The sequence below is a fragment of the Talaromyces stipitatus genome, genomic scaffold (genome assembly GCF_000003125.1).
Source record: "Talaromyces stipitatus ATCC 10500 scf_1105507295515 genomic scaffold, whole genome shotgun sequence".
Classification (NCBI taxonomy): domain Eukaryota; kingdom Fungi; phylum Ascomycota; class Eurotiomycetes; order Eurotiales; family Trichocomaceae; genus Talaromyces; species Talaromyces stipitatus.
Window position 1 is genome coordinate 2,405,308 of NW_002990118.1, and position 24,196 is coordinate 2,429,503.

At 46.4% G+C, this 24,196-nt stretch overlaps 12 protein-coding genes across 12 annotated transcripts, besides 2 other annotated features; 6 read left to right on the forward strand and 6 right to left on the reverse strand.

Annotated features, from left to right (window-relative positions):
- Positions 1–201: 201 nt before the first annotated feature.
- Positions 202–2,119, reverse strand: TSTA_049320 (uncharacterized protein; the record flags this gene model as incomplete). The annotated part of the gene is made up of 10 exons (XM_002485403.1): positions 202–301; positions 439–622; positions 672–813; positions 866–991; positions 1,056–1,281; positions 1,324–1,363; positions 1,422–1,506; positions 1,564–1,637; positions 1,684–1,942; positions 1,991–2,119. 10 exons carry the CDS (start codon positions 2,117–2,119, stop codon positions 202–204), a joined length of 1,365 nt encoding a protein of 454 aa, XP_002485448.1.
- A 141-nt stretch (positions 2,120–2,260) lies between these two features.
- Positions 2,261–2,648, reverse strand: TSTA_049330 (uncharacterized protein; the record flags this gene model as incomplete). Its single annotated transcript, XM_002485404.1, has 2 exons — positions 2,261–2,346; positions 2,405–2,648. 2 exons carry the CDS (start codon positions 2,646–2,648, stop codon positions 2,261–2,263), a joined length of 330 nt encoding a protein of 109 aa, XP_002485449.1.
- Positions 2,649–3,021: 373 nt separating this feature from the next.
- Positions 3,022–4,870, reverse strand: TSTA_049340 (Zn cluster transcription factor Rds2, putative). Its single transcript, XM_002485405.1, has 6 exons — positions 4,815–4,870; positions 4,736–4,753; positions 4,388–4,682; positions 3,534–4,324; positions 3,273–3,469; positions 3,022–3,222 (listed from the first exon to the last, which is right to left on the reverse strand). The coding sequence occupies exons 2-6, from the start codon at positions 4,748–4,750 to the stop codon at positions 3,171–3,173; spliced, it is 1,350 nt and encodes a 449-aa protein (XP_002485450.1). The 5' UTR covers positions 4,751–4,753; positions 4,815–4,870; the 3' UTR covers positions 3,022–3,170.
- Positions 4,030–4,052: a microsatellite.
- A 134-nt stretch (positions 4,871–5,004) lies between the features above and the next one.
- Positions 5,005–5,025: a microsatellite.
- Positions 5,026–5,913: 888 nt separating this feature from the next.
- Positions 5,914–6,954, reverse strand: TSTA_049350 (uncharacterized protein; the record flags this gene model as incomplete). Its single annotated transcript, XM_002485406.1, has 5 exons — positions 5,914–6,063; positions 6,124–6,234; positions 6,294–6,458; positions 6,513–6,597; positions 6,674–6,954. 5 exons carry the CDS (start codon positions 6,952–6,954, stop codon positions 5,914–5,916), a joined length of 792 nt encoding a protein of 263 aa, XP_002485451.1.
- Positions 6,955–7,240: 286 nt separating this feature from the next.
- TSTA_049360 (HLH transcription factor, putative) lies at positions 7,241–9,397 on the reverse strand. The gene is made up of 2 exons (XM_002485407.1): positions 8,941–9,397; positions 7,241–8,880 (listed from the first exon to the last, which is right to left on the reverse strand). Exons 1-2 carry the CDS (start codon positions 8,999–9,001, stop codon positions 7,610–7,612), a joined length of 1,332 nt encoding a protein of 443 aa, XP_002485452.1. The 5' UTR covers positions 9,002–9,397; the 3' UTR covers positions 7,241–7,609.
- Positions 9,398–10,135: 738 nt separating this feature from the next.
- On the forward strand, positions 10,136–11,966 carry TSTA_049370 (uncharacterized protein). Its single transcript, XM_002485408.1, has 4 exons — positions 10,136–10,198; positions 10,255–10,366; positions 10,431–11,585; positions 11,661–11,966. Exons 1-4 carry the CDS (start codon positions 10,152–10,154, stop codon positions 11,781–11,783), a joined length of 1,437 nt encoding a protein of 478 aa, XP_002485453.1. The 5' UTR covers positions 10,136–10,151; the 3' UTR covers positions 11,784–11,966.
- A 150-nt stretch (positions 11,967–12,116) lies between these two features.
- On the forward strand, positions 12,117–13,276 carry TSTA_049380 (cytochrome c oxidase assembly protein Cox11, putative). Its single transcript, XM_002485409.1, has 4 exons — positions 12,117–12,379; positions 12,432–12,501; positions 12,558–12,999; positions 13,055–13,276. Exons 1-4 carry the CDS (start codon positions 12,207–12,209, stop codon positions 13,096–13,098), a joined length of 729 nt encoding a protein of 242 aa, XP_002485454.1. The 5' UTR covers positions 12,117–12,206; the 3' UTR covers positions 13,099–13,276.
- Positions 13,277–13,491: 215 nt separating this feature from the next.
- On the forward strand, positions 13,492–14,975 carry TSTA_049390 (DNA replication factor C subunit Rfc5, putative). Its single transcript, XM_002485410.1, has 6 exons — positions 13,492–13,649; positions 13,704–14,326; positions 14,382–14,550; positions 14,603–14,701; positions 14,752–14,807; positions 14,864–14,975. The coding sequence occupies exons 1-6, from the start codon at positions 13,563–13,565 to the stop codon at positions 14,886–14,888; spliced, it is 1,059 nt and encodes a 352-aa protein (XP_002485455.1). The 5' UTR covers positions 13,492–13,562; the 3' UTR covers positions 14,889–14,975.
- A 175-nt stretch (positions 14,976–15,150) lies between these two features.
- TSTA_049400 (uncharacterized protein) lies at positions 15,151–16,004 on the forward strand. Its single transcript, XM_002485411.1, has 4 exons — positions 15,151–15,264; positions 15,323–15,381; positions 15,446–15,598; positions 15,705–16,004. Exons 1-4 carry the CDS (start codon positions 15,239–15,241, stop codon positions 15,794–15,796), a joined length of 330 nt encoding a protein of 109 aa, XP_002485456.1. The 5' UTR covers positions 15,151–15,238; the 3' UTR covers positions 15,797–16,004.
- TSTA_049410 (mitochondrial 54S ribosomal protein YmL47) lies at positions 15,638–16,770 on the reverse strand. Its single transcript, XM_002485412.1, has 3 exons — positions 16,650–16,770; positions 16,095–16,559; positions 15,638–16,033 (listed from the first exon to the last, which is right to left on the reverse strand). The coding sequence occupies exons 1-3, from the start codon at positions 16,687–16,689 to the stop codon at positions 15,861–15,863; spliced, it is 678 nt and encodes a 225-aa protein (XP_002485457.1). The 5' UTR covers positions 16,690–16,770; the 3' UTR covers positions 15,638–15,860.
- Positions 16,771–16,987: 217 nt separating this feature from the next.
- TSTA_049420 (DNA replication factor C subunit Rfc1, putative) lies at positions 16,988–20,544 on the forward strand (the record flags this gene model as incomplete). Its single annotated transcript, XM_002485413.1, has 5 exons — positions 16,988–17,068; positions 17,236–17,260; positions 17,312–17,393; positions 17,450–19,749; positions 19,800–20,544. The coding sequence occupies 5 exons, from the start codon at positions 16,988–16,990 to the stop codon at positions 20,396–20,398; spliced, it is 3,087 nt and encodes a 1,028-aa protein (XP_002485458.1). The 3' UTR covers positions 20,399–20,544.
- Positions 20,545–21,033: 489 nt separating this feature from the next.
- TSTA_049430 (stress activated MAP kinase interacting protein, putative) lies at positions 21,034–23,844 on the forward strand (the record flags this gene model as incomplete). Its single annotated transcript, XM_002485414.1, has 3 exons — positions 21,034–21,056; positions 21,148–21,636; positions 21,699–23,844. The coding sequence occupies 3 exons, from the start codon at positions 21,034–21,036 to the stop codon at positions 23,719–23,721; spliced, it is 2,535 nt and encodes an 844-aa protein (XP_002485459.1). The 3' UTR covers positions 23,722–23,844.
- Between the last annotated feature and the right edge of the window lie 352 nt (positions 23,845–24,196).

Below are 24,196 nucleotides of genomic sequence, written 5' to 3' on the forward strand. Positions count from 1 at the left end.
AACTAGGCGTGAAGCTTACCCCGAGACAAGTGTTCAGGATCAGTAGGAGATGGCTTGCATCCCAATCTCTTGATGCCTCCAGAAGCAGCATATAAGTACAACGAACGAACCAGTCATGCTCATTAGGATCAAAGTCTCCCTGGTCAAGTGCGCGGCTCCCTGCCAACATATTAATATTCTAGACATACGTAGAGCAGATAATTACTCACCCCATGTCAAGACTTCGTACATCTGCGTCTTTTGAGCTTCTGCATCAACAGGGTCCTCCCTTAGTTCGTAGACTATCAGTCTGATCAAAGCCCTAGACACGAATTAGATATGCAGGATACTATACTTCTGGGCTTTTAGTCTGGTCAAACTAGGTGATACCCCTTTACATGTGTACAATAAACATAGAGGTCCCGGCGTATACTTAGCGACAACGCATTATCAACTTACCGATGCAGGTCAAGATTGACGGGCTTCTTCAGCACAATCGGATACTTCTCAATCAGTTCATACACACTTCGAAGTGCGTATCGTCTAACTTGAGAGCATACTGTTACTGCTGCAGCCACGCTAGCTAAGGCGTAGCGATGCTCTCCGTTTTCTAACTCGATAAGTGATGCCAGGAGGTTCGCGGCTGAAGCCCATTAGTTTCACATACGTGCAAGGAACGTAGCCATACATACCGGTATCAATATCTGAATTTCTAAGTGCCACTTGGTACACGATGTGAATTGTCGTTGGGTCTTCTTTCTCCTGCTTCGAGAGAACCGCCCAACTCGACTTGACTTCAGCATAGTCTCCAATTTGAAAGGAACAGTCCATCAACTTTCTATGGAAGTATCAGTAACCGTTCTTGCTAGGGGGTGCATTGTCTTACCGCCGTATTGGATTTATTCGCAGGAGCGGCTTGCTGGAAGAGGTTATTTTGACAAAAGCGACACCACTCTTGGGCTTCGAGGTACTCGCAGCTTGACCAAGCGGACTCAACGTACTTCCATACGATCTGTATGCATCATCAGCATATTCAATCAATGAATGAAAAGTCGACTCTGCTGCTGGGTTCACACAATCAAGGCTACGTTGCTCGCTGCAGTGCTAAGGGGCTTTACTAGAATCTCATTCAAAGCGCTTGGAAGGTCGGTCAAAAAGTGCAGTAATTCAGAATGTTTCCATGGCGGCGAAGGGACTAGACGTAACAAAGCGACGAAATTCTCTTGTAGCCAATGTTCGTCTTGAGTGAATACATTTATATGTCGGTAAAGCAGCCACAGGGTCATCATCGCCTTGTCAGGACTAATCAATCAGTATTGTGACCAATAATGGTTGGAACCAGACCTACTCTTGGGCTCGTAGTTTGAATATATACTGCAGACATCTTTTCGAATCAGCTATTCACTTCTTAGAGTTGTTCGAGCTTAGCTTGAAATTCTTACCTTGGTAGAAGGCATCCTTGTCGAAATCTTCTCGTCTAGACATCACTTCAAGCTGCAGGAAAAGACCTAATGGACCTTCCAGATCCTACAAGATACACAAACAGGTCAGCACATGCCAGTATTCCCAGTTTTCCTGACTCACCTGCTCAATCGTCTGTAGAAGTTCACTTCTTAAACTATTAAATCTTCCCGACATATCCTCCATGTCCGCAGTTGCTTCGTTCGTTAGTAAGTCGTCAACACCATATCTGGAACTACTTACAGAGCGCATAAAAGAATATCGAGACCATCTTCTTATACTCAAGCACATCGGGGTGAAACTGCTTCAAGATGCTAAATGTCTCGAACAATTTCGGCATCAATGATTCTGCCAGTCCTCTCCAGCCATTCTTGACTGCCAGACGAAACGCAAATAGACACATGCTATCGTACTGCTCTCGTGAAACTGGGCTCTTGGTAATTTCTTGCGGTAAAGGTTTGAAGCGTATTTCGAATTCTTTAATGTCTCCTTTCTTCAGTGCCTGCAGAAGTCAATAGCCTTGAACCCTCAGAGCATCGATTAGTCTTACCATCCAAGCACATAGAAAATGATATTTCACTACACAATCCTGTATATCCGGATCCGCCAGTTCATCAAAGTCAACGGAGTTGGTTCTGAGTGCAGCTCGTTGGAGAAGATGAGTAGTTTCCACGAGCATGTTCGAACCTGTAAGAATCAGGTCTATATCCAGGGGTCACCATCTAAGGGCTCAAGGGGAATACCTAGACAAATCTCGGCACTTCTGATCAACACCTGGAATAACTTCCACGGCCCTAGGAGAGCATGAGCATCGTCGCTTTCAACAATCTAGCAATCTCATACCAAACTTCCCACCCCCCTCTTCGGAATAGCAGCATTCCAACATGCGACACACAAGCAAAGGAACTATCAAATTGTCAATCAAAACCTCTACCTTGAGCCCAAGTCCTTGCGAATGGCATACCCTTCACAATCTCACTCCCAACGTCACCCCGTCCCCCCTCAATCCTTCTCAAAAACCTCATAAACGCATTCCACAACCCCGGGGCAGAATTATCCAACATCTTCAACGAACCATCCGAAAACCTCGTGACCGATATACCTGAGAGGATCTGTACAGTACTCGCTAATGTCTCAGATATATCAGCTTCTTGTATCCAGGCTGAGAATTGAGTAGATGAGATGGTTTCGTCTTCCATTTGGGACATTATATCTGCTGTGAATGCTAGCGATAGGAATGAAAGTTAGATTCGAGTCGATGTTGTCTAGGGAGTAGATTGTGGAGGACTAACAGCATATTGAGATTGCTTTCTCGTCCTGGTGGGTTTCGTCGGAGGAATCCATGGCTCGGATTATGAAAATTGTCGTTGAGATGGGTAGGAAGTCGTGTATTCCCGTTGAGATTCAAGCAATGATGAAGGAAGGATGATAAATTGTCAAGGTGGGAAGTTTTAAGTGGAAGGTGCCAGAGGTGGAAGATACTATACATAGGGCAGGGAAGGAAGTGACGAGGTCGCTCCTTACTTTTGGACACAGATACTCGTCGATACATATGTAATTAAAGAAATTAAATGTATATTCCCAGTGTATCTGATAATTCATTCCCATATACAACCCATCAACACCATAACAAAATGGTATCGAACCCCCCTTCTAAACGCCATATACAAAGAAGAATAATAGGCCGAGAATCAAGCAAAAAGACAGACATCATACATTCAACTCAACATCTAACGAGGACGCCTCTCGGAAGGAAGGAAATTACCAACAATAAGCGCCGGACTATTGATATCCATTAGCAACCATCAACCAGTGAATAAGGGGAAACGTACATGGCATTCGGATCTCGACGAATAGTAAACGAAAAACAGCACGGGATCCCTTTAGCTGAATCGTCATCATCGGGACTCTTGAGCGTACAGCTGGTAAGCATGGCCTTTTGAGAGCCGTCGAAGGCGATTGCGCCGAACTTTTCCCAATAACTGACGAGTTGGTCTTCTGTGATGATTTGATGGAGAGCTAGTTTTCCCTGTGAGAGCCAAACATGTCAGCGTGAAAATACTCCGGTGATTTAGGGAGGGGGTTGAACGAACATCTCTCAGACTTTCAATGGGCACATTAATCAACTCCGCCATCTCCTTATTACCCCGAAAAATCTCCCCGGTCCTTCGCCAACAACAAGCCGGAATCGCCATACTAGCAAAGACGCGATCGTACTCCATCAAACTCCGTTCAAACCACATTTCAGAAAAAACAAGTTCAATATCGGTCAGACTTTGCATTCGTTCACGGAATTTCGGGCGGAATTTATCGAGCTGTCGAAGGATCTTGTGCCGTGATGCGGGTTTCATGTGTGATTCCATGTATTGATTTAGTCTTGCGTAGCCCTTGACGTAGTTGAATGGTCTGAGCATGCCGGCTTCGTATTTGGCTTTGAGAAGCTTGTTCATTCGTTCTTCTGGGGGATCCATTCCGGAGGGGTCTGCGGCCGTCATGTAATAGTTCTCGCGAGCCTTGTCTGTAGATACGCTGGAAGTAGGTTGTTGAATTTGTGTGTTTGTTGCTTGCTGTGGCGCCAACTGTGCCAACTGTTGTTGTTGTTGTTGTTGCTGCGCAAATGACGCAGCATTGGGATTGATATTAGTGCTCATATTAATCAAAGAAGAGTCCGAAAACATCCCCTGTAACTCTTCATTGCCATACATCCCATTATCGTCCAATAGACTGTTGTTGAGGAAATCACCAAGCAGGTTATATTCATTGGTGACTTCGGGCGCGTTGAACATATACGACGGATGGAATGTATGCATGTCCTGAAACCCATTACTCTGTCCATTCAATCCCCAGTCGCCGCTTCCTGCTCCGCCGGCATTGTAACCAAACACTAGACGAGAATCGGAATAAGCTCAAATCAATCAATCAGATTTATAGTTGGGTCAGATCTTACTGTGCTGATTATTTCTATCCAACCCCTGTCCAGCCGCAGGTTGAATTGTAGCAGATTGGACGGACTGCGACGGGTCAATAGTCGACGGACGAATACTCAACGATGAATCCGATAACATCGACTGATTTCCTGCATCAGTCGCCAGATTATGCGAACTCGCAAACTCATTCCCATTGCCAATCGCAGCTGCACCGTCTTCAGGTTCGGTGCGATTATTCTTCTTGGCGGGCTCGCGCGGCTCGTCATGGCACAAATGGCCAATGTTGCGTTTGATGCATCGGGTACATGGTCGCTCCTACAAATTGCGAGATCAGTTGATATTCACCGAGTTAATAGACGCAAACGTACCGAGTCACATGTCATATGCTATTCAAATAAGAATAGTTAGACTTTCTTCCAGATTAACTCAGCTGCATACCCAACTTACCGACCGTCTACAATACACACACGCTATACCAAAGATAACATAATCAGCATTTCTTCTAGTCTCTCTCCTCTCCATCGTTACACAGACCAGAAGGATCCTGCGCAACCACATGGAGACATACCATGATTAACTTTGCGACGCTTCTTCGGCGACGCATGCGCTTGGCCTGCAGCTGCATCAGCCTTGGCAGGTTGTTGTTGTTGTTGTTGTTCAGTCGAACCCTTGCCAGTAGAATTCACATTTTGTATCGACGACGACGACGACGCGTTATCTGTATTAATTTTTGGTTTGATATCCTCGACCAACGCGCTGGTCTTGGAGTCTGAATCGGCGGTCGCGATGTTTTCCGGCATGGTAGAAAATGCGGGGGTGTGGGCGTTTATCAGAATAAGGAATGCGAATTGGGCAGGTTAATAAATGGCGATTAGCTGTGGTACCAGTAATAACGCAGTAGGTATCGCTGCAACAATAAGCAGATTCACAGCAAAGTAGCAATAGCATAAGGTGCAATACAACAAGCAAGAGAAGTCAGGATTTGCGCAGGTGAAGTTTAGAGAATGGATCGAAGAGAAGGAAATGTGGAGTCGTGAAGTTTGACTTTTTGGTCCATTGTTCGGTTGGCCGGCTACCAGAGTCATATTCTTCGTATTTACTATTTAGAGCTACTCTTCGTATCTGATCCCGAGTCAGCATTCATATGACTGCACATGCCTATGTACATGATTGACTGTCTGCTGCTATACTAATTATTTTGGCGATCGCATCGGCGGAAGGGAAGTTTGTAGCTTCGTCATAGCCCCAAACTCAAATTACCCTCCGCGGAGAGTTTGATGCCATAGACCGGCGGTATAGACATTTTCTCTCTTGAATATGACCACAGTCGCTACCGCTTCAATGCTATATACATTATGTTTTGGTAGGCGTTTGCGCGACGACTTTGGGTTGCTGCTTCTGGTGAGCGCAATCTAACTAGGATGTTGCCCTATCAATGATCAAGTTGTCGCTTGCCGACATTGGTAGGCGAAACAGTATAGACGGTGTGTATTCCATTCAGTCACCGGTTCGTGAAGATATATCCCTTTGCAAGAAGAGCCCTCACTCAATCCGGAAGAGGCAAAAAATCCAAAGCCGCCTGTGCCTCGGCAATAGCCTCTCGCAATGCAGCAAAGGGCGCGACATTATTTTGCATCGAGTTGAGATGTCCATTTAGTTGCGTGACTATCGACTGAATCTCGCGATCTGGTTCCATCTGTATTTTTTTAATCAGTTGACTGTCAAGCTAGAGATAGACAAAAGGAAAGGCGGGTACCTCGCATAGCGTAGCCTGATCCTTGGAACGATCAATAATCACAAACGGCGCGGACGATACTGTTTCGCTCGTAGAGTTCTGTACATCAATATGTCGTAGAACAGGGTGTTCCTAGCATCACTCATTAACGTCTCATCGGTACCAATTCCTGTAGAGGTGAAGGAGCATACATTCTTCATCTGCCGTCGCCGTTCAATCTCCGCCTTTTTCGCATTCTTCTCCATTTCTTCGACGTATTTCAGCTCCTTGGCCAAAAGGGCTTCTTCGCGCTCGATTTCCATTTTCAATAGATCGACTGTGTTTCTGGTCGTCGATAATTGAGTCTCCAACACACGCTGTGAAATATTAGCTTCCAGTTACTGATAATCGCGTCCGGAATAAGAACGTACATGCTCATTCAGCACAGACTCATGATCAAAAACAGCATCTTTCGTAAGCGGTGGGAAGGGCATGCGCGGTAATCGACGTTCCAATCTATTCGCGAAATAAACACCTCGTCAGATCGCATCATTCCGTAGGTCGATAGGACGAAAAGAAAAAAAAAACACACGTCTTCACAACCCCTCCTAGCGCTACCTGCGCTTCAATCCTCTTCCTCTCATCACGTTGTCGCACAATAACAGGCCTCTCCAACGATCTAAACAGTTCCCGAACTTTCCCCTGTGCTGGTTCTGGAAGAGAAGACCATTTCGATTTGATGGTGTGTTTTGAGACGTTTTTCACTTGTGGTTTGAGCCAGGCGAATCGTTTGGATTCTCGAAGAGAGGTGGTTGTGTCGTGGTCGTCAGTATCTTCGGGGTTAGTGGTGCGTTTTCGTTTTGTTGTTGCCATTGTTTTGGTGTTAGACGCGTGTGGATTTGGTATACACACGAAAATAATTGAAATCAATGGATATGAATTCGCAATCAATGGGATATTATTATGATAACGGTGTCTTTCGAATTCGATCTAAAGTTCTGTCTTTGAACCTTGCTGGAAGCTGATTGTTGATGAAGCTGTTGATGTTAGACTAATCTCGATCCCCACCCGGGAGCTCTTGTGTTAAGTGGGTCCAGCTAATCAGATGCAGATCTATCTCCCCTCTGATATAGACTCATCCTACAAAGTAAATAAGAAGTTATAAACGTTCAATTTATTTGCAATACTTGGCATCTCGATAGTACATTACACATCATTCGTTATGTACGCGCAATAACACAACAATCGAATATTCACAGGCATCCGCACAAATTATGTCCTTGTATGCAAACGCAGATGGCAAATATCTACACTCCATCTGTGTAGATATAATCCATCCTAACTGTAGAATCCTGAACTACAGAGGAAACTCCTGGAGGCTTTTGAGGGTATCGTAGAACAAAAGAAGAAAGAGATCCGGCTCGCAATGGGCGAAGTCCTAGATCGCAGCGGTGAGTTTGGTTTGTGGATAACCATGTGACAACCGGTATCCAAGGAAGAAAGAGTGGCGCGAAGAGCAAGATATAAATCACCGGGGTATCATGAAGCCGTTAACTGCTTTAAGCTGTGACAGCTGTTGACGCAGGATGTTGTTGCCATTCAAGACTTCTTCAAGATAATCCGCAGCCTGGATGAGCATGGCGCTCTTGCTGAAACCACCACCCCGAAGTTCAGGGACTAATGCACATAGCTCGTCGAACCCTTGCTTGATCAAGTTACGACGTTTCTGCTCTGAAAGAATGTGATTCGTGCGCTTCTGCTCCTCTGTAAGGTTTTCCCTCGTTTTGCTGCCCTGCTGAGCCTTAGGTCGTTTCGAAGCGTTCTCGCTTGAGCCGCGTCTAGCTTTACCTCCGGATACACCCCTCGCCTTTTTCAACCTAGGAGGTGTGCCATTATCGTCGGAATCTTCCTCCTGTATTTTGATCTTGGAGCGTTTTCTAGGCCGTGGACTGCTCTCGCCCTCGTCATGATTCACTGACTCGGAAGGTTGAGACATATATGAACCATTGATATTATTCCAATTTCCGTTATGAGGGATCTCAAATGCTCTAGTAGGCGTCGGCGCACGTGTATTTGTTGTACTTGTTTGTGGTTCAAGGCATTTCATATTCTCAAGCAGATTTTTTGTAACTTCGTCTGTGTTCTCCATTCCTGCAGGTCGTTGGTAACCTTGGTCGACAAACCCCGCATCTGAACCCCAGCGCAGTTGCTGGACTTCAATTGATGTATGCGGATCAACGGGAACTGCTGGCTGTTCTGGGTTGAACACTGGAGTGTGTTGTGCTTGAGGTAGCATGTGACGAGAGTCGAGCTGATTTGTATGATGTCGAGGCATTCCTTCTTGCTTGATCCGCGGTTGACTCATATTATGATTTTGTGCCATTTCTGACATGACATTAGTAGGAAATAGATGTTGTGCTGGAAAGTTCATCGTATTTCCCCCATTGCCCCAGAGCATAGAAGCGGCTGCAAGGAGTTCGGAGTCTTGACTAGGCCCTCCCATGAGGCTGTTTGTATTTTTTGGTGGATGCATCGGTAAATTAGGCGATTGTGATAGAGTAGTCGTTGATCCTTCCAAGTTCGGGGGTAGTCCCTCTATCCAGTCCATTCCAAAAGTGCCTCCACCTTTATCATGTGAAAGATCCTGGTACCACGCATCGCCGACGTTGAATTGACTGGTATTTAATGTTGTGAAGAAACTTTCAAGCATATTGGACTCGGTATCGTCTAAAAGCGACGGTCCAGGAGGCGGAGCTGGACCGGCATCGTAAGGAGTATCGTTGGCCGCGAGGAAGTTATCTACACCATATGGGGGATTAGTACAGGCATCTATATTCTCTGAACCACAAGACAACTCACATCCGAATGGACCGGGAGGTGGAGGCGATGCCCTACGATTAACAGATCCTGCGACATGCATTATAGGTGGTCGATATGGTCGTTTGTTTTGTCTGTGAAGTTATTATATGTGCGGCGCCTCTGTCTGATCGTTTCTCAGCATGTTTCCTCAAGATCCACGTTGAGCGCTCGCCGCCGAGGTTGATTTAATCAATCTTATGAACGATGATCTACCGGCGCCATGAAGTATCGAACGCGAGAAGAGCAACGTGACAGGAACAACGGATTCGACGGCGGTGGGCGATGGTACGACTGATATCGTCTCATGAGACCGGTCCGATCTAACAGACGAGAAGTTCAGACGAAAATAAGCGGGGGAAGATCCGGGGAAACCAGATTACGGCAGCGGCGCGCAGGGCTAGGCAGCGGTAAGCGATAATTGCAAACTCTGATAAAGCATGTCAATTATCAATTAGCCAAACAGAATCAGATAATAAAACGGGATCGTGGGCTGAGTGTGGAGTTGTTGGAAGAAGAGAAGAGGAGATGGAGGATCACATGCAAAGATTTATGTCACGGAAAGAAAGCGCCGCCGACGCTGCCTTAGCCTTTAGGCCGCAAGTCGCGTGCTGTGACGTACTGCTTCTAATTCGCTCTTTCAGCTCGTCTTCTCTCTGTCTGTACTCCTTCGGACCAGATACTGCTAACAGTAACAGCTTCCATATCGTATAGAATACTTGGGTAACTAACTTACCCCTGACCCAGAAGCGCCCAGTCTTGGGGAACAATTGATTGTTATGGAGATCTGAACACAGCATTAAAGCCGAGGCTTCATTCTCCGGTCCATCTCTTCAACCTCACTAGACGAAAACAAGCGCGATCACCGATCATCCAAGTAATTGTTATTGAACAAGTTACGTGTACGCCTTCTTCACAGTTTTATACTACATCGACGAATTCTAGAATCACGCGGGGTCTACTGCAGTACTACTTGACTCGCGATCCTGTTGTTGATTGGTTAGTTACACTGCGACTTTGTACGACTGCCGGGTCAGTGCTGTCCATTTCACATGCGAATTCAAAAATTGGCATCCCTGGAAAACAACGACCCTTTTTGCTCTCCACTAGCAAAATCCCCAGGCTTGACAGCGGTACTTGGTGAGGGAGGGAATTTCCAGGCGTTGAATTGTCGATTTCGGTTCTAGTATGCCGTACCATCCTGAATAGGCCTGATGGCAGTTCCCAGGGAAAGGGCTGTTCATGCTCACTTGATCCAGCCGTGAGTTTGAATCTTTTCGACTCAGGGAAGCTCTCCAGGGACTAACGGATAAACAGAATACTCAAAGCCTACGGCTTGGGATATCTAGCCTTGACAACTCCAAGACTACTTGGGTTCATTCCTCTACTTGTTAGCAAAAATGCTACTTATCGCGCGAAACTCGAAAAGGTGGGTTATAACATGAACAATGGTTTTGGATCTGTCGCAGTACTCATTTCATCATTTTATCTAGCTACATCGTATCCTACTAGGTGGCTTGGGCTTGAACAAATTTTCGACATTTTGCGCCGTGCTAGTGGGGGGTTCGACGTGGTTACCTTTTCTGTTCTTTCGATACATCGCCCGCTCGTCGAGCCGCTATTCCTCCAAAAACGTCGTTAGAATCGTGCGGTTTGTTTCGACTTGTCTTTCAGGATGGGCAGCTTTCAATTTGCTGAACAAAAAGAGCGAGGCGCGTGGGCTGGCTGAAAGCAACGCCATAGTCAAGCATTCAAAGAAGGAACGTCCGTTGGATGTCCCTCAAACACAAACATGCCGACCAGTCCTCGCCGGAAGATCGCTAGACCTTACGCTCTTTACATTCACTCGAGCCGCTGGTGTGATAGCTTCTCTAGCCTGGACTGAATGGGAGAGGAGACGTAAAAGCAAGGGCAAATGGTCACCCGTTGAGACAATTGCCCCGCGACTTGCTGATGCTGGGCTCTTTGCTGGCAGTGCTGCTGTAGTCATGTGGGCGTGGTTTTATGCACCGGAGAGGTTACCGCGCTCCTACGAAAAATGGATTGGAGAGGCCGCCCAAGTCGATGGACGACTAATTGAAGCTCTCCGGCGAGCGAGGAGAGGCCAATTTGTTTACGGGAAGGATACAGGGCAAGCACCTCTGCTCGAGTCTATGTGTGAAGACTACGGTTGGCCGATTCATTGGGGTGATCCCGCTGTCACCGTGCCAATTCCTTGTGAAATGGTGCATATGGGATGTGGTCCAAATTGCGAATGGCATGCGCTATCTCGGTTTATACGCTCATTCAAATTTGCCATGCTCACCAATCTTCCCTTACAGCTGATTCTTAGAGTGCGCGCTAAACAGCCAGCGACTACTCTTAATCGAGCCGTCAAGGACGCAACACGTTCGTCCACTTTCCTAGCATTGTTCATTAGCCTAATCTACTATGGAGTTTGTCTATCTAGGACGAGGCTCGGTCCCAAGATCTTCAGCTCCAAGACTGTAACGCCTATGATGTGGGATTCGGGTCTCTGCGTGGGCGCCGGCTGTTTTATGTGCGGTTGGAGTATATTGGTGGAAACCGCTCCACGAAGGCAGGAGATTGCCCTGTTCGTAGCCCCGAGGGCAGCGGCAACGATACTACCCAGACGATATGAACGAAAGGTATATAAATTTTTCCTATACATGAACTACATCACTCGCACATATAGTATCAAGCTTGTCACTAACGTATGATAGTATTTGATGAGGGAGCAAATAGCATTTGCTTTGAGTGCCGCTGTGCTGCTAACATGCGCCCAGGAGCGTCCTGACGTGATTCGAGGAGTCTTCGGGCGACTTCTCTCATCGGTCTTCGTATAAAAGACGATGGATGCCTAGACGGATGCTGGATAAGGATTTCCAGTATCACTGTGCTATTATTTCGGTTGTTGCTAGCAGTCTGTTCTTCCACCAAGGGCAGGGCTTCTGGCTTGGTTTCGCTTTTGTGTATTAGTACCGTGTATGCCTCACATAGCATATAGACAGCTATAGATAATCTTATTGCAGAGATCTGAACTGCTTTGGTGTATGTATGAGACTCGTGTCCATGATGTTGATAGATAACATCCGATCTTACGATCTCCGACATAAACGGCTTTAGGGCGTGAGAGAGCGGAACTCAATTCTTGGCGATCCCGTTGATACTTTTCCGCCGACAATTACCACAACATCTTCACTCAGCCAACTTTATTGAGATTTACGCCTTTATTTACAGTTTCTCAAGCTGTCCAATTCATAGATAAAATGGACATGCGTGGCCTACGCTTCCTAGGCAGATGTCGCAAAATATGCCGCCCACAGTCTTTTAATCAACTTACGACCAACGGAACGAGACGATTTTCACAGCAATCGAACTTGCGACAGCAAGCATCGACAAACGACCATGCTGGAACGAAGCAAAAGAATACATCTACATTGTTCGTGGATCTTCTTCTCGGAAGTAGAAGACTTATTGCTGACGAGGATCAGATACTACACTGCCAGTATTATAGTCGGCACACTCGCTCTCGCCTATGGATCCGTGCCTTTATATAAGATGGTACGCCTCCGTACCCTTGAAATGAACAAATACATGAATACCTAATCGAATCTCAGATATGCCAACAAACCGGCTGGAATGGTCAACCAGTCCAAGTCCACAAAGCCGGTGACGGCGACACAGCCTCTCGACTCAAACCCGTCACCGACTCTCGTCGTCTCCGAATCACCTTCAACGGCTCCGTTTCCGACGTCCTACCCTGGAAATTCACCCCTCAACAACGAGAAGTTCGCGTCCTTCCCGGCGAAACCGCGTTAGCATTCTATACAGCCACGAATAAAGGTACCTCGGATATCATTGGTGTTGCGACTTATAGTGTTACTCCCGCGCAGGTGGCGCCGTATTTTAGTAAAATTCAATGTTTTTGCTTTGAAGAGCAGAAATTGAATGCAGGCGAGTCGGTGGATATGCCGGTTTTCTTTTTTATTGATCCGGACTTTGCCAAGGACCCGAGTATGAAGAATATTGATACGATTACGTTGTCGTATACTTTTTTCAGTGAGTTCCGTATCACTTCTGTTTCAAGGGCTATGCTAAGACAGTGATCCAACAGAGGCACGGTATGATGACAATGGGATTTTGCGACCTACGGCATAGGAGACAAAATCGCATGAAGAGAGATACCCGACAAAAATTTCGACGTTGCAGATATTATGTACTATCATCATTGTATTGCATTATCAGACACTCAGCTCATATACATTCACGGCGTTCTTGTGTATGGAATCGGATATAGAAGGAAATATATATATGGGTAGGGGTTTGGCTGTACATATTGTAAAATACAGATTGATTGGATAGTCTTAAAATGTATATGTAGTCCTTTCATGTAAGTATGACGAGTAGTTATATGCATGCCTTTTTTGCGATAGTAAGATTTCTAATTGTTAATCCAATGGGAATGCCACGAATCGAGGGCCTGGAGAACCACGCACGGACCACATGTTAAGTGCTACGCGTCGACGCGTTACTTTTACTTGTGACAACCTCAGAGCCTTGAACAAGACAGATATTGCACCCACAGTCCGAGAATATCTGCCAACAACCTCGTAAGACCCAACATGGCTCTTCTCGTAGACAGATTGCGTCCACGATCGCTTGATTCACTGACATACCACCCCGAACTGTCAGCACGACTGAAATCTTTGGTGAGATCCTGTCCTCACTCTGATGAAGGCAACCAGAGCTCATAATGATTACAGGCACAAAGCGGTGACTTCCCTCACCTTCTCGTCTACGGCCCCTCAGGCGCAGGCAAAAAGACCCGAATCATCGCAACGCTCAAAGAACTCTACGGCCCCGGCGTCGAAAAAATCAAAATCGACGCTCGCGTCTTCCAAACAACCAGTAACCGAAAATTAGAGTTCAATATCGTGGCTTCAGTATACCATCTCGAAATCACTCCCTCCGATGTCGGGAATTATGACCGTGTCGTCGTGCAAGAACTACTCAAAGAAGTCGCCCAAACCCAACAAGTAGACCAATCAGCCCGACAACGATTCAAAGTCGTCGTTATCAACGAAGCAGACCATCTCACTCGCGACGCCCAGGCAGCTTTGCGTCGGACCATGGAGAAATACAGTCCCAATTTACGCCTCATACTACTAGCGAACAGTACCTCGAATATCATTGCCCCTATTCGATCGCGAACACTTTTGGTGCGTGTTGCGGCGCCCTCGGAATTAGATATTTGTGCTGTTTTGCGCTCGGCGGCGCAAAAGGAGAATTGGACGCAATCTGATGCGTTGAATGTGAGGATTGCGAGGGAGAGTGGGCGGAATTTGAGACGAGCTTTGCTTATGTTTGAGGCTATTTATGCACAGAAGTTAGTACCCTTCCATGACTTCGAAGGGTTTACATGCTAATATGGGGTGGATTAGTGAGAAAGTATCTGATAAAACTCCTATTCCTCCACCGGATTGGGAGGCTCTTATCTCGGTCGTTGCGGATGAAATTCTAGCTGAACGATCTCCGGCGAGGATATTGCAAGTTCGGGAAAGGCTTTATGATCTGTTGACTCATTGCATTCCTCCGACGACTGTGTTGAAGGTATTATGAAATGTAATTGTCTGGCTGAGGTCAAATACTAACTTATTTCCAGACTCTCACGTTCAAACTCATCCCAAAAGTCGATGATGCATTGAAACCAGAGGTTATCAAATGGTCAGCCTTTTACGAGCATAGAATTAAGCTGGGTAGTGTATGTTGTCGCATTCGTCTATATGGTTGCAATGCTAACGTCTCTTATAGAAAGTCATCTTCCATCTTGAGGCCTTTGTTGCCAAGTTTATGCGCATCTATGAAGGGTATGTGATATGATTACTTCCATATGCATTAAAAGCCTACTAATTTGCTTGAATAGGTACTTAATGGGCATGGATTTCTGAAGTGGAAAAGCTACTAGTACTGGGGGGTATTCAGGCGTAATGGTTAGAGGGCATGGGTTATATGATCAAAGCGAATTCTATTCTTCATGTGTATAGTACTTGTAGTGCATCTCAATGACTACTGCATCTTCAGTTATGGCTTGAGTAGTGATTGATTGCTCATATTACATCTTAGGAGTCCTTCAAGTTTTCGATGTTGGAGACCATTATGTGGGTTACGTCATTGCTCTAACATGTCTATCTACCTCAACTTGAATAAGCTACCTACACATCACTACAATTCCACATTCAAAAACAAGTACATTTCTACGTCAAATTTTAATACTTGTACCTAGCAAGAAATAAACATTATGGAACCAGGCGGAGAAAGCAGGCAGTTCGTTCCACCTACCTGACTACATCGGGGGTATAGAAAACTGACGGAACTAAATCAGATACGAATCCATTCGCGAATTTACGAATACCCCTCCAAAAGATAAAGGGCAACTTGGTGGTATGTTCAATACGCCCCTGGAAAATGCCTAATGGGACTGCAACTGACCGGGTGGTGAAAACAGCAAACCAGAAAAGTACAATCAGTGAACTCAAGATCCTATCGAGAGATGATGAGAATGAGCAACGAAACAATGATTTGACGAGCAAAGATCCGAATTTGAATGGGCCCCAGACTGCGGGGATGACGATTGGTGTTTCGGGAGAGGTTGATAAAGGTATTACCATACTCCCCAAGCTTGCCTGAAAATAGGGATGCCCATGTGATATGATTTCGTGAATTCTGTATAAAAAAGGCTAATGCATGTATCTATGGTACAAAAGATTTGAAGCCGGATGCAGAGGGCATCGATGAAGAGGCCCGACGAACAAGAACGGCGCAGAGACTCGGACCCGGAACGGGGATTGGTGCTTAGACCGGATATATTGATAAAGTACACGATGTGAAGGAGATCCGCGGAAAGAAAGGGAACGAAGTGGTTATTGCGTGGGCGAAGTGCTGGTTGATGCTGTCTTGGGAGGATTGGGACTATTCTTCACGTCCAAGGGGACTTCTCGTCGTGGTCGTTTCAAACTCTCCAATGTGACTCCATTACCCAGTTTCGTAATTCCGACGACCGGTGGATCGCCCTTTTTCACAAATTCCCAGAGTCCTATGACGTTTTATAATTAGAAGAATGCGCACAAAATTCCTACTTGTCGTGGGAAACTAACCTGGTAATTTATGCGCCGCCAACCGAAAAGCCTCCCTAGCAATCTTCTCATGGATATCCCCCTTAAGCTCAAACACAATCCTACTAACCGGAATTCTCGCCGCCCAATAATCAAATTTACCTTTTCCCTTACCCATACGCATCTCATTACCAGAGGTATAAACACCAATATTCGCACTAACACGTTTGTAAAGCGTGTAATTCATCCCTCGCAATCGTCTTCGTATCGTATCTTCGCCAATCTTGAGTGATGACGCTGCTACACGGCGATCATGGTCTTTCATTCTCAACCCGTAGTCGCCGTGGACGACTGTTGTGCCACGTACGGAACCGCCCGTGTGCATCTTGGGACGGCCCTTGGGGGATTTGGATTTTTCGGCGAATTTGGGCGTGAGCCAGTCCATCGCTGGCGAGGTTGTGGAGAAGCATCGTGAGATTTGGGATTGTAGTAGAGAGGGGACGTTATCTTTGTGCGATGTTAGTTAATGCTATCTCTGGTTTGCCTATAAAAGCAGAAAAAGCAGAAAAGAGGAAACGTAGGCTCAATTGAACTTACATGACCTTAACAGGCCAAACTGTGGCTTCGCCAACATCATGAAAAATAAATATGTCCCTTCGTTCGAGACTCGCGATGCTTCCGGCTTGAAAAGATATCGTCCGTTCGGTTCTTCAACTTCAAGTCTTGAAGCTTGGCATAAGACTGACCCAAAAGAGTAAAAGTGGTTTGATCACGTGAACTCGAGCAAACCAAGGCGGCGAACCGCGGGCACCAGACTGAAAGCGCGACAGTCGCGTCTCCGCGTTGCCTTCCCGAACTTCAGCTTGATTTCTTTCAACTCGACATCTCTCAATCTCTTCTATCTATCGACCCGAGTTGGTTGAGCATCTGCCGATATGGCGGATATTAGGAATTTTTTCGGTGCCAAAGCTGGCTCTAGGACAGCTGCTCCCCCTGCCAAACCAGCTCCTAAGGAGGTACGTTACGCTTTGCGTCATCATCAACATTTTCCTTGATGCATCGCATATATGCAGGATGTGTATCATTGGTTTCAGGCATTGCTTTTGACTATATTTAGATGTTTTCTCTTTCGATTTTTCTTATATCAATTGTTCGATTACATCCTGACGTATTGCTTAAATAGGATCCTTCTGCCGCACGAAAGAAACGTAAGTTACGAGGTATGGTCTCTGCAATGGATAGGGATTAACACCTTAAAGGAAGCAGGAAAGTAGTCGATGACAGTGATGAGGACGAACCCCAAAGCAAGCCGTCCCCAAAAAGTAAACCAGTGAAGAAACAGTACGTGTTCACCTCGTCTCAAGAAGAAGAAGTTCCTAACACAACCCGGCCTGCAGGACCAAAGAGGAGGCCAAAGGAGAACCGACCACCACATCAGATTATTTCGCTTCTAGCAAGAAACGAGGCCGACCCCCGAAGAATACAGAAGCAAAAGATACCGCAGCAACAACCTCCGACTCCCCCGTCAAAAACGGAAACAGCACACCAAAGGCGAAACAAAATAAAGATACACCAGCGTCAACAGAAAAGAAAGGAAGGTCGAGCACATCCAACCCTGTCACCAAAGTACTAGATGATGATGATAACCTCGGAGGCGACGATATCTTCGCAACAGAGTACGGCAAATCCGGCCGGGACGACGATGATTATGTAGATGACAAGGACGGAAGCGATTCTGACGAACTTACTGTGAAGCCCGCCACTTCTAGAAAGAGTAAACTCGGTGACGACGATATTGAAATGCTTGACACGCAACCTAAAGCAAAACCTGGAAGAAAACGCAAAACAGACGCTGCTTTCGAACCAGATGAGGCTGATAAAAAGCCCAAGAAGAAAGCAGAGCCAGCTGTCAAGAAACAGAAATCCGCACCGAAACTCTCAGAGCCCGAGAATAAAGAGATCCAAGATATCTTCGACACCATTCCAACAGTTCGACCACCAACTCCTCCACCAACTGTTCCTGGTGAGAAGCCAAAGTTCAACTTTGCGGCTGCTGCCAGATCCCGTACACCCCCTGCTGCTGGATCAGCGGAGCTACCGGTTGGCGCAGAAAACTGTCTTGCCGGGTTATCTTTTGTCTTTACAGGTGTTCTGGATACGCTTGGACGTGAAGAAGGCCAAAGCCTCGTTAAGCGCTATGGTGGAAAAGTCACTGGAGCTCCTAGTTCAAAGACTAGCTATGTTGTTCTTGGAAGTGATGCCGGTCCCAGTAAGCTCAGGAAGATCAAGGAAATGAACATCAAGACCATTGGTGAAGAAGGATTATTCGAATTGATCCGACGGCTTCCTGCCAACGGAGGAAGTGGCAAGGCTGCTGGGCAAGCACAAGCGAAGAAAGAGGCTGAAGAGAAGAAGATTCGTGCCATGGCCGAGGAAATAGAACAAGAAGAGAAACAGAAAGCGGCTGAAACAAAGTCAAGGAGCACGCCTAAGAAGCCCTCAGTTGTGACCCCCGCTAGCTCACATCCTGATGTTGACGATCGTCTTTGGACAACAAAATATGCGCCAACCTCGATGAACATGATATGCGGCAACAAAGGCCAGGTTGAGAAACTTCAGACATGGTTGCGTAACTGGCGGTTGAGTGCTAAGCGAAACTTCAAAATGCCCGGAAAAGAAGGTTCTGGTCTATATAGAGCAGTCATGATTTACGGTCCACCTGGTATTGGAAAGACCACGGCAGCTCATTTAGTTGCGAAACTTGAGGGATACGATGTGGTTGAGACCAACGCTAGCGATACTCGTAGCAAGAAACTTGTGGAGGGAGGACTTCTCGGTGTCTTGGATACCACATCTCTCCAGGGCTACTTCTCTGGGGAAGGTAAAAAGGTCGAAAGCCAGAAGAAAAATCTAGTCTTGATTATGGATGAAGTGGATGGTATGTCTGCTGGCGATAGGGGCGGTGTTGGTGCTCTTGCAGCGGCAGCTAAAAAGACGAATATTCCCTTGATCCTCATTTGCAATGAACGCAGTCTACCCAAGATGAAGCCATTTGATCATGTCACCTATGAACTTCAATTTAGGCGGCCGACTGCGGATATGATTAGAGCCCGGCTGATGACAATCTGCTTCCGCGAAGGCCTCAAGATTCCTCCACCAGTCCTTGACAGCTTGATTGCAGGGACCAATGCAGATATCAGGCAACTTATTAACATGTTGTCTACGGTGAAGTTAGATCAAAAGACTCTGGACTACGACCAAGGACAGCAGTTATCAAAAGCATGGGAAAAGCATATTATTTTGAAGCCCTGGGATATTGCATCCAAGATTCTGAACGCGCAAACATTCTCTCAGAGCTCCAAATCTACATTGAACGACAAGATCGAACTATACTTCAATGACCATGAGTTTAGCTATCTTATGCTCCAAGAGAATTACTTGAAAACGCAGCCCGCGCTGGCTAGCAACTATTCCGGCAAGGAGCGAAAACTGAAGCTTCTTGAATTGGCCGATAATGCAGCGTCAAGCATTAGCGACGGTGATCTCGTGGACCGAATGATACATGGCAGTCAACAACAATGGAGTTTGATGCCAACTCATGCTGCCTTTAGCTTTGTCCGACCTGCTAGTTTTGTGTTTGGAAATATGATGGAGCGGACAACCTTCACAAGTTGGTTAGGTAATAACAGTAAATACGGTAAGCATGCAACCGCCAGGGCAAGAAAGAACCATGACTAACTTCTGCAGGTAAACTCAATCGTTTCACCAAAGAGATTCAAGGTCATATGAGACTTCGAGCTTCAGGGGATCGCGATGAGATAAGACAACAATATTTGCCTGCATTGTGGAATAGACTTGTCCGGCCATTGATGGACGACGGCAAGGAAGCCGTCGAAAATGTCATCGATCTGATGGATAGCTACTTCATTACCCGCGAGGACTGGGACGCTATAGTGGAACTCGGCCTTGGTCCAATGAACGACACGAATGTCAAAATCGAGACACAGACAAAGTCAGCCTTCACCAGGATTTACAACCAGCGGTCTCACCCTCTTCCTTTCATGAAAGCGACAAATGTCCTCGCGCCGAAGAAAGGCCCCAAGATCAAACCTGACATTGAAGATGCAATCGAGGACTCTGACGAAGATGAAGTTCTTGATGACGCCAAGGAGGAGGATGAAGATGAAGAGCTGGATCTGAAGAAAGACAAGTATGTCAAGGTTCCCAAAGCCAAAAAGGGTACCGCCAAGGCCAAGAAAGCTAAGGCCAAGAACGATGATGACCTTGATGACGAGGAAGAAGAGAAACCGAAGAAGGGCCGGAAGGGAAAGGCTAAAGCAAAATAAGTTGACTTATCAGGAAAGCAAGTTTTATAACCTACGAGTATTGTATGTCGATTCGATATTGACTTGCGGGGTTAGTGTACCATATCATAGGACGAATCTTTGTCAATGGGCATAAGCATAGGAGTACATTGTCAGCATTCTAGCAGCAATAATGCATTTTAAAGTACCGTACAAAATGTATGCATTGCAGATATAGTTGGAATGCTGTTATGAATACTTGTTGTAGCGCGATTAAGGGTTTAGGCCTGGCCAATATTCCCCGCGGTGGATTCCGGAGTGAATGTCCTAAGCGTCAGACAGCGTCCCCCATTCTCTGGCGGCTGAGCCACTAGCCATATCAAACAACCTTCACTTTTAAGTGCAATATCTGTCAAGCATCAACGATACGCCATTTCGCATTCTCTTCTTTTCAGGCTGGACCTGACGCGAATTTTATGATCCGGGCAATCATTTACGAACCCCACATTGCCTGTGTTCTATCCCAGTGTACATTCGGCATGCGTTATTCTGGGGATGCCCGTCCAAGATAGTTCAGCCCAGCATACTCGAAAACGACCCATAACCCTGCCTATGATCTGCACGTTTTGAAAGTGTGTAAATATCTTTTGCCTTAATTAAAAGCGCTATCCTCAATCATGTCCCTTTTGCAGAGCGAAGAGTGAGTGAACCCTGAAAACCGTGACAGCCAAGCACTACATTGCGCACTGCGATATCAGCAAATACTAACTCAGATACCAACGAGTATATAGTTTCACAATCTGGCAGTTGCGCACATCATACCTCTCAACAATCAAAGACGGTATCGGCGACCGACTCATCAACGTCAATAACTCAGCACTCAACACCCCCGGCTTTCGTGCCGCTGGCTGGGTGCCTACATCTGGTAGTGCGACTACAACAACTCAAGAAAGTGGCTCTCTTGTTAAGCGGACATATTCACCCCCTATCCCTACGACTGCCAACGTTGCTTCGGAGTATTATCGATTCGCGAGACATACGGAGTTGAATGATGGGGATGGATTGAGTATTGACGACGCAGATGAAGATGAGGGTGGGATGGTGACTGGTGGGGGTGGAGGGAGTACCTATGCCTTGGGAATCAAACATCATGGCAAATCCGCGCGAAAGAATAGGCGACGTGACAGACAGGTTCCTGTCATTCAGAGAGTGGGGGAAGGCGAGGATGAAGATAGCAGTGATCTGAGTGATGAGAGTGATGAAGAAGGTGATTTTACAAGGTATTTTTAAGGCTACTTCCGCTCATAGACAAGAACTCTGTTGCTTACTTTTTGATATACAGAGCGGCGCAGCAAATTAAATTCTCCAAAATGCCTGTACGAAATAGGGCAGGTTCCCTACCCATTGAAGACGGCCGAGATACCCCAGAGGAAGTGCCAGCTGCAGGACCTGATACGGCTTTCGATCGTGGATTTAGACGAAGCTCGATGGGCGCAGTCGAAGTAGCCCAAGGACGGCCACGAGGTGATACTGTAACGAGTAGCGATATGTCCGAAGGTGACAACCCTGCTCTCTTCAGACGGCGACAGATTCAATTCTCCTCTCAGCATCAAGTTATAGAAGAACCAGCAGACGACGGCGAGGCCAATAGTGAAGCACAGTCCGGGAATACTGGTGATCAGGACGAGGATTCGGCGGGTGCTTCTGTAGATTCAGATCTATCGTCGGATTTTGGTGTCACCGCAGGATCGGCGTCTCTTTTTGCCGGTGCTGCACTGAATGATACCTTGGATTCCTCACCTGCGATGATGCACAAATTGCCAAATGCAAGTTCTCAGGGTGCGTCTCCTAGGAAGGCAAAGCCGGCCACGCCTAGCTTGCAAGAACTGCCCCCACCTCGGCCTATCAGTACTTTGCAGCCTGTGAGCTTGTTGTCAAAAGAACTAAATGCGCGAAAGGCTGTTCCAACAAATCCTATTGAACGGTTTGCACCTCTATATGCTGCAGACTCTAATACGGCTCTGAACATCAAGATATACGCCCCCTTTTCTGAAGATCCAGAAACTCCATTTAACATGCCCATATTCCGAGAATCTCGCGATCAAGGCCGTACCGGCCCGGTCACAGTGGCAGAAGCCATTGGTCTGGCGCTATTAAGGTATATAAAAGAGGGCATAAAGCCGCCTATTGGAGGCAGTAAATTGAACGTGAATCGATGGACGCTACGCATGGTCGAAGATGGCGAAGTTGACTATGATTTCCCAGCTCTTGGTCGTCATTTACCCTTGGCCGATTTTACTTCCAACAATAACCGGGCCGTGGGAATGCGTGGACGTTCAAGAGGCAAACAATATGATGAATTTGCCCTGGTGGAAGCTACTGACGCCGAATTTGAAGAAAACTCTCGTCTTTACCCCAAATTCAACCCAGAGCCTGTTGCCGAGACTAATGAAGCGGCATCTTCAAATCCACAGACTCCTGGCACTACTACACCACAGACTAAGGCCATGCCTTCGGCAGTGAGGATGAATCCTATTCTTGGGCAGCCGTTTTCTTCTGCTCTGAATGGCACTACATTGAAACCAGCGGATATGCCTGCGCCCACATCGCATGCCACACCACGTCTGGGTGTTCAGAAAACATTAAAGGTTCGGTTCGTCAACATTGAAGGTTCGACACAAACTACGACTGTGAATACAGCAACGGATAGCTACATTGCTGAGATACTTGATTCGGTCTGCAAACGATGGGGCCTAGATAAGGGGAATTATCTGCTCAAAATACAGGGTACGAATACTGTTGCGCCGCTAGATCGTACTGTCGAAGTATTAGGCAACATTTCTGACCTCGATGTCGTCCGTCGACGGTTTGGAGCCGGTGCGTCTTTCGCGGGTTCTCCTGGCAGCGCCTCTCCGAACGCACCTCTTCAAATCAACAATCCGAGCCTGGCGCCTTCAAAGAAAGGTAAAAGGGGGCATCAGATGTTACATCCACTTGCGCAACCCCAAAAACAGGATCTGGTTGGTGGTTATTATCGTCGGTATTACGTATATCGCAAACAATCCATGTCCTTTACGGCTTCGAATCAGAGAGTTTTAGTCCTTGACACCGATTACTTGCATGTTATGCCGGGAGAGACTGCAAAGGGAGTATTTGATACTACGGGAAAGACTCGCTCCATCAATTTCAACGATATTATCGGTACCAAAGTCAGTCGAAGACATCCAAAAAGTTTCCAGGTGGTGGTTCTGCGAGGGACAGATGCGCATGAGCAAAAGCGATACGACTTTGAGGCTCGCAATGAGGCGGAAGCAGCTGAGATTGTGGGTGAAATTAAGAAGAATATGGAGCAGTACCGGGTATGATAGTTCTTTTTTTTTCCCTGTCTATTTGTGTCTTTATGGCATTTGTATTTGAATTGCATAGGAGCGGCTGTTTGTGTATGATTGGCGTTTGATAGTATTCTCTGGGCTATATATCACTTACAATGGAGTTGGCAGGTTTAGATAAGCTCAAGTTAAAACAATCGTCTGATCTTGTCTAGTCCGGGGCTGTTCGAGATCAGACGATGTAGTCTATTATATATTCAAAGATGTGATTGTATACCAAGCCGGAAACGGCATCACCGGAGTCATAACAATGGGCGTCCATGACAAGTTCTCGGCAGTGCGCGGCAAAATAGGTTTCTTGATGAGAAATAATAAATTTATCAGGCCGTATCTGAACAGAAATAGTCAGATGAAGAGTCATGAACGAGAGATTGGACAAAAGAGTAGTGATTCATAGCATAAGCAGCCTCGCCCGCAATGGAAGAAGACTAAGACACGAAACCCCGCCTTC

Coding starts and splice junctions, on each gene's coding strand:
- TSTA_049340 (XM_002485405.1), bottom strand. Junction 3,470..3,533: donor CCATTGAAAGTCTGAGAGAT/GTTCGTTCAACC, acceptor TGGCTCTCACAG/GGAAAACTAGCTCTCCATCA. Junction 3,223..3,272: donor CGTCGAGATCCGAATGCCAT/GTACGTTTCCCC, acceptor GGATATCAATAG/TCCGGCGCTTATTGTTGGTA.
- TSTA_049360 (XM_002485407.1), bottom strand. CDS start 9,001: ATGCATGTCGCAGGATCTGTTAATCGTAGGGCATCGCCTCCACCTCCC. Junction 8,881..8,940: donor ACCTCCCGGTCCATTCGGAT/GTGAGTTGTCTT, acceptor CATATGGTGTAG/ATAACTTCCTCGCGGCCAAC.
- TSTA_049370 (XM_002485408.1), top strand. CDS start 10,152: ATGGCAGTTCCCAGGGAAAGGGCTGTTCATGCTCACTTGATCCAGCC. Junction 10,199..10,254: donor CATGCTCACTTGATCCAGCC/GTGAGTTTGAAT, acceptor ACGGATAAACAG/AATACTCAAAGCCTACGGCT. Junction 11,586..11,660: donor CCAGACGATATGAACGAAAG/GTATATAAATTT, acceptor AACGTATGATAG/TATTTGATGAGGGAGCAAAT.
- TSTA_049380 (XM_002485409.1), top strand. CDS start 12,207: ATGGACATGCGTGGCCTACGCTTCCTAGGCAGATGTCGCAAAATATGC. Junction 12,380..12,431: donor CAAAAGAATACATCTACATT/GTTCGTGGATCT, acceptor GACGAGGATCAG/ATACTACACTGCCAGTATTA. Junction 13,000..13,054: donor GTTGTCGTATACTTTTTTCA/GTGAGTTCCGTA, acceptor GTGATCCAACAG/AGGCACGGTATGATGACAAT.
- TSTA_049390 (XM_002485410.1), top strand. CDS start 13,563: ATGGCTCTTCTCGTAGACAGATTGCGTCCACGATCGCTTGATTCACTG. Junction 14,551..14,602: donor CTCCGACGACTGTGTTGAAG/GTATTATGAAAT, acceptor ACTTATTTCCAG/ACTCTCACGTTCAAACTCAT. Junction 14,808..14,863: donor TTTATGCGCATCTATGAAGG/GTATGTGATATG, acceptor TTGCTTGAATAG/GTACTTAATGGGCATGGATT.
- TSTA_049400 (XM_002485411.1), top strand. CDS start 15,239: ATGGAACCAGGCGGAGAAAGCAGGCA. Junction 15,382..15,445: donor AGATAAAGGGCAACTTGGTG/GTATGTTCAATA, acceptor TGGTGAAAACAG/CAAACCAGAAAAGTACAATC. Junction 15,599..15,704: donor TTCGGGAGAGGTTGATAAAG/GTATTACCATAC, acceptor ATGGTACAAAAG/ATTTGAAGCCGGATGCAGAG.
- TSTA_049410 (XM_002485412.1), bottom strand. CDS start 16,689: ATGATGTTGGCGAAGCCACAGTTTGGCCTGTTAAGGTCAT. Junction 16,560..16,649: donor GTTTGGCCTGTTAAGGTCAT/GTAAGTTCAATT, acceptor CATCGCACAAAG/ATAACGTCCCCTCTCTACTA. Junction 16,034..16,094: donor GGCGGCGCATAAATTACCAG/GTTAGTTTCCCA, acceptor AAAACGTCATAG/GACTCTGGGAATTTGTGAAA.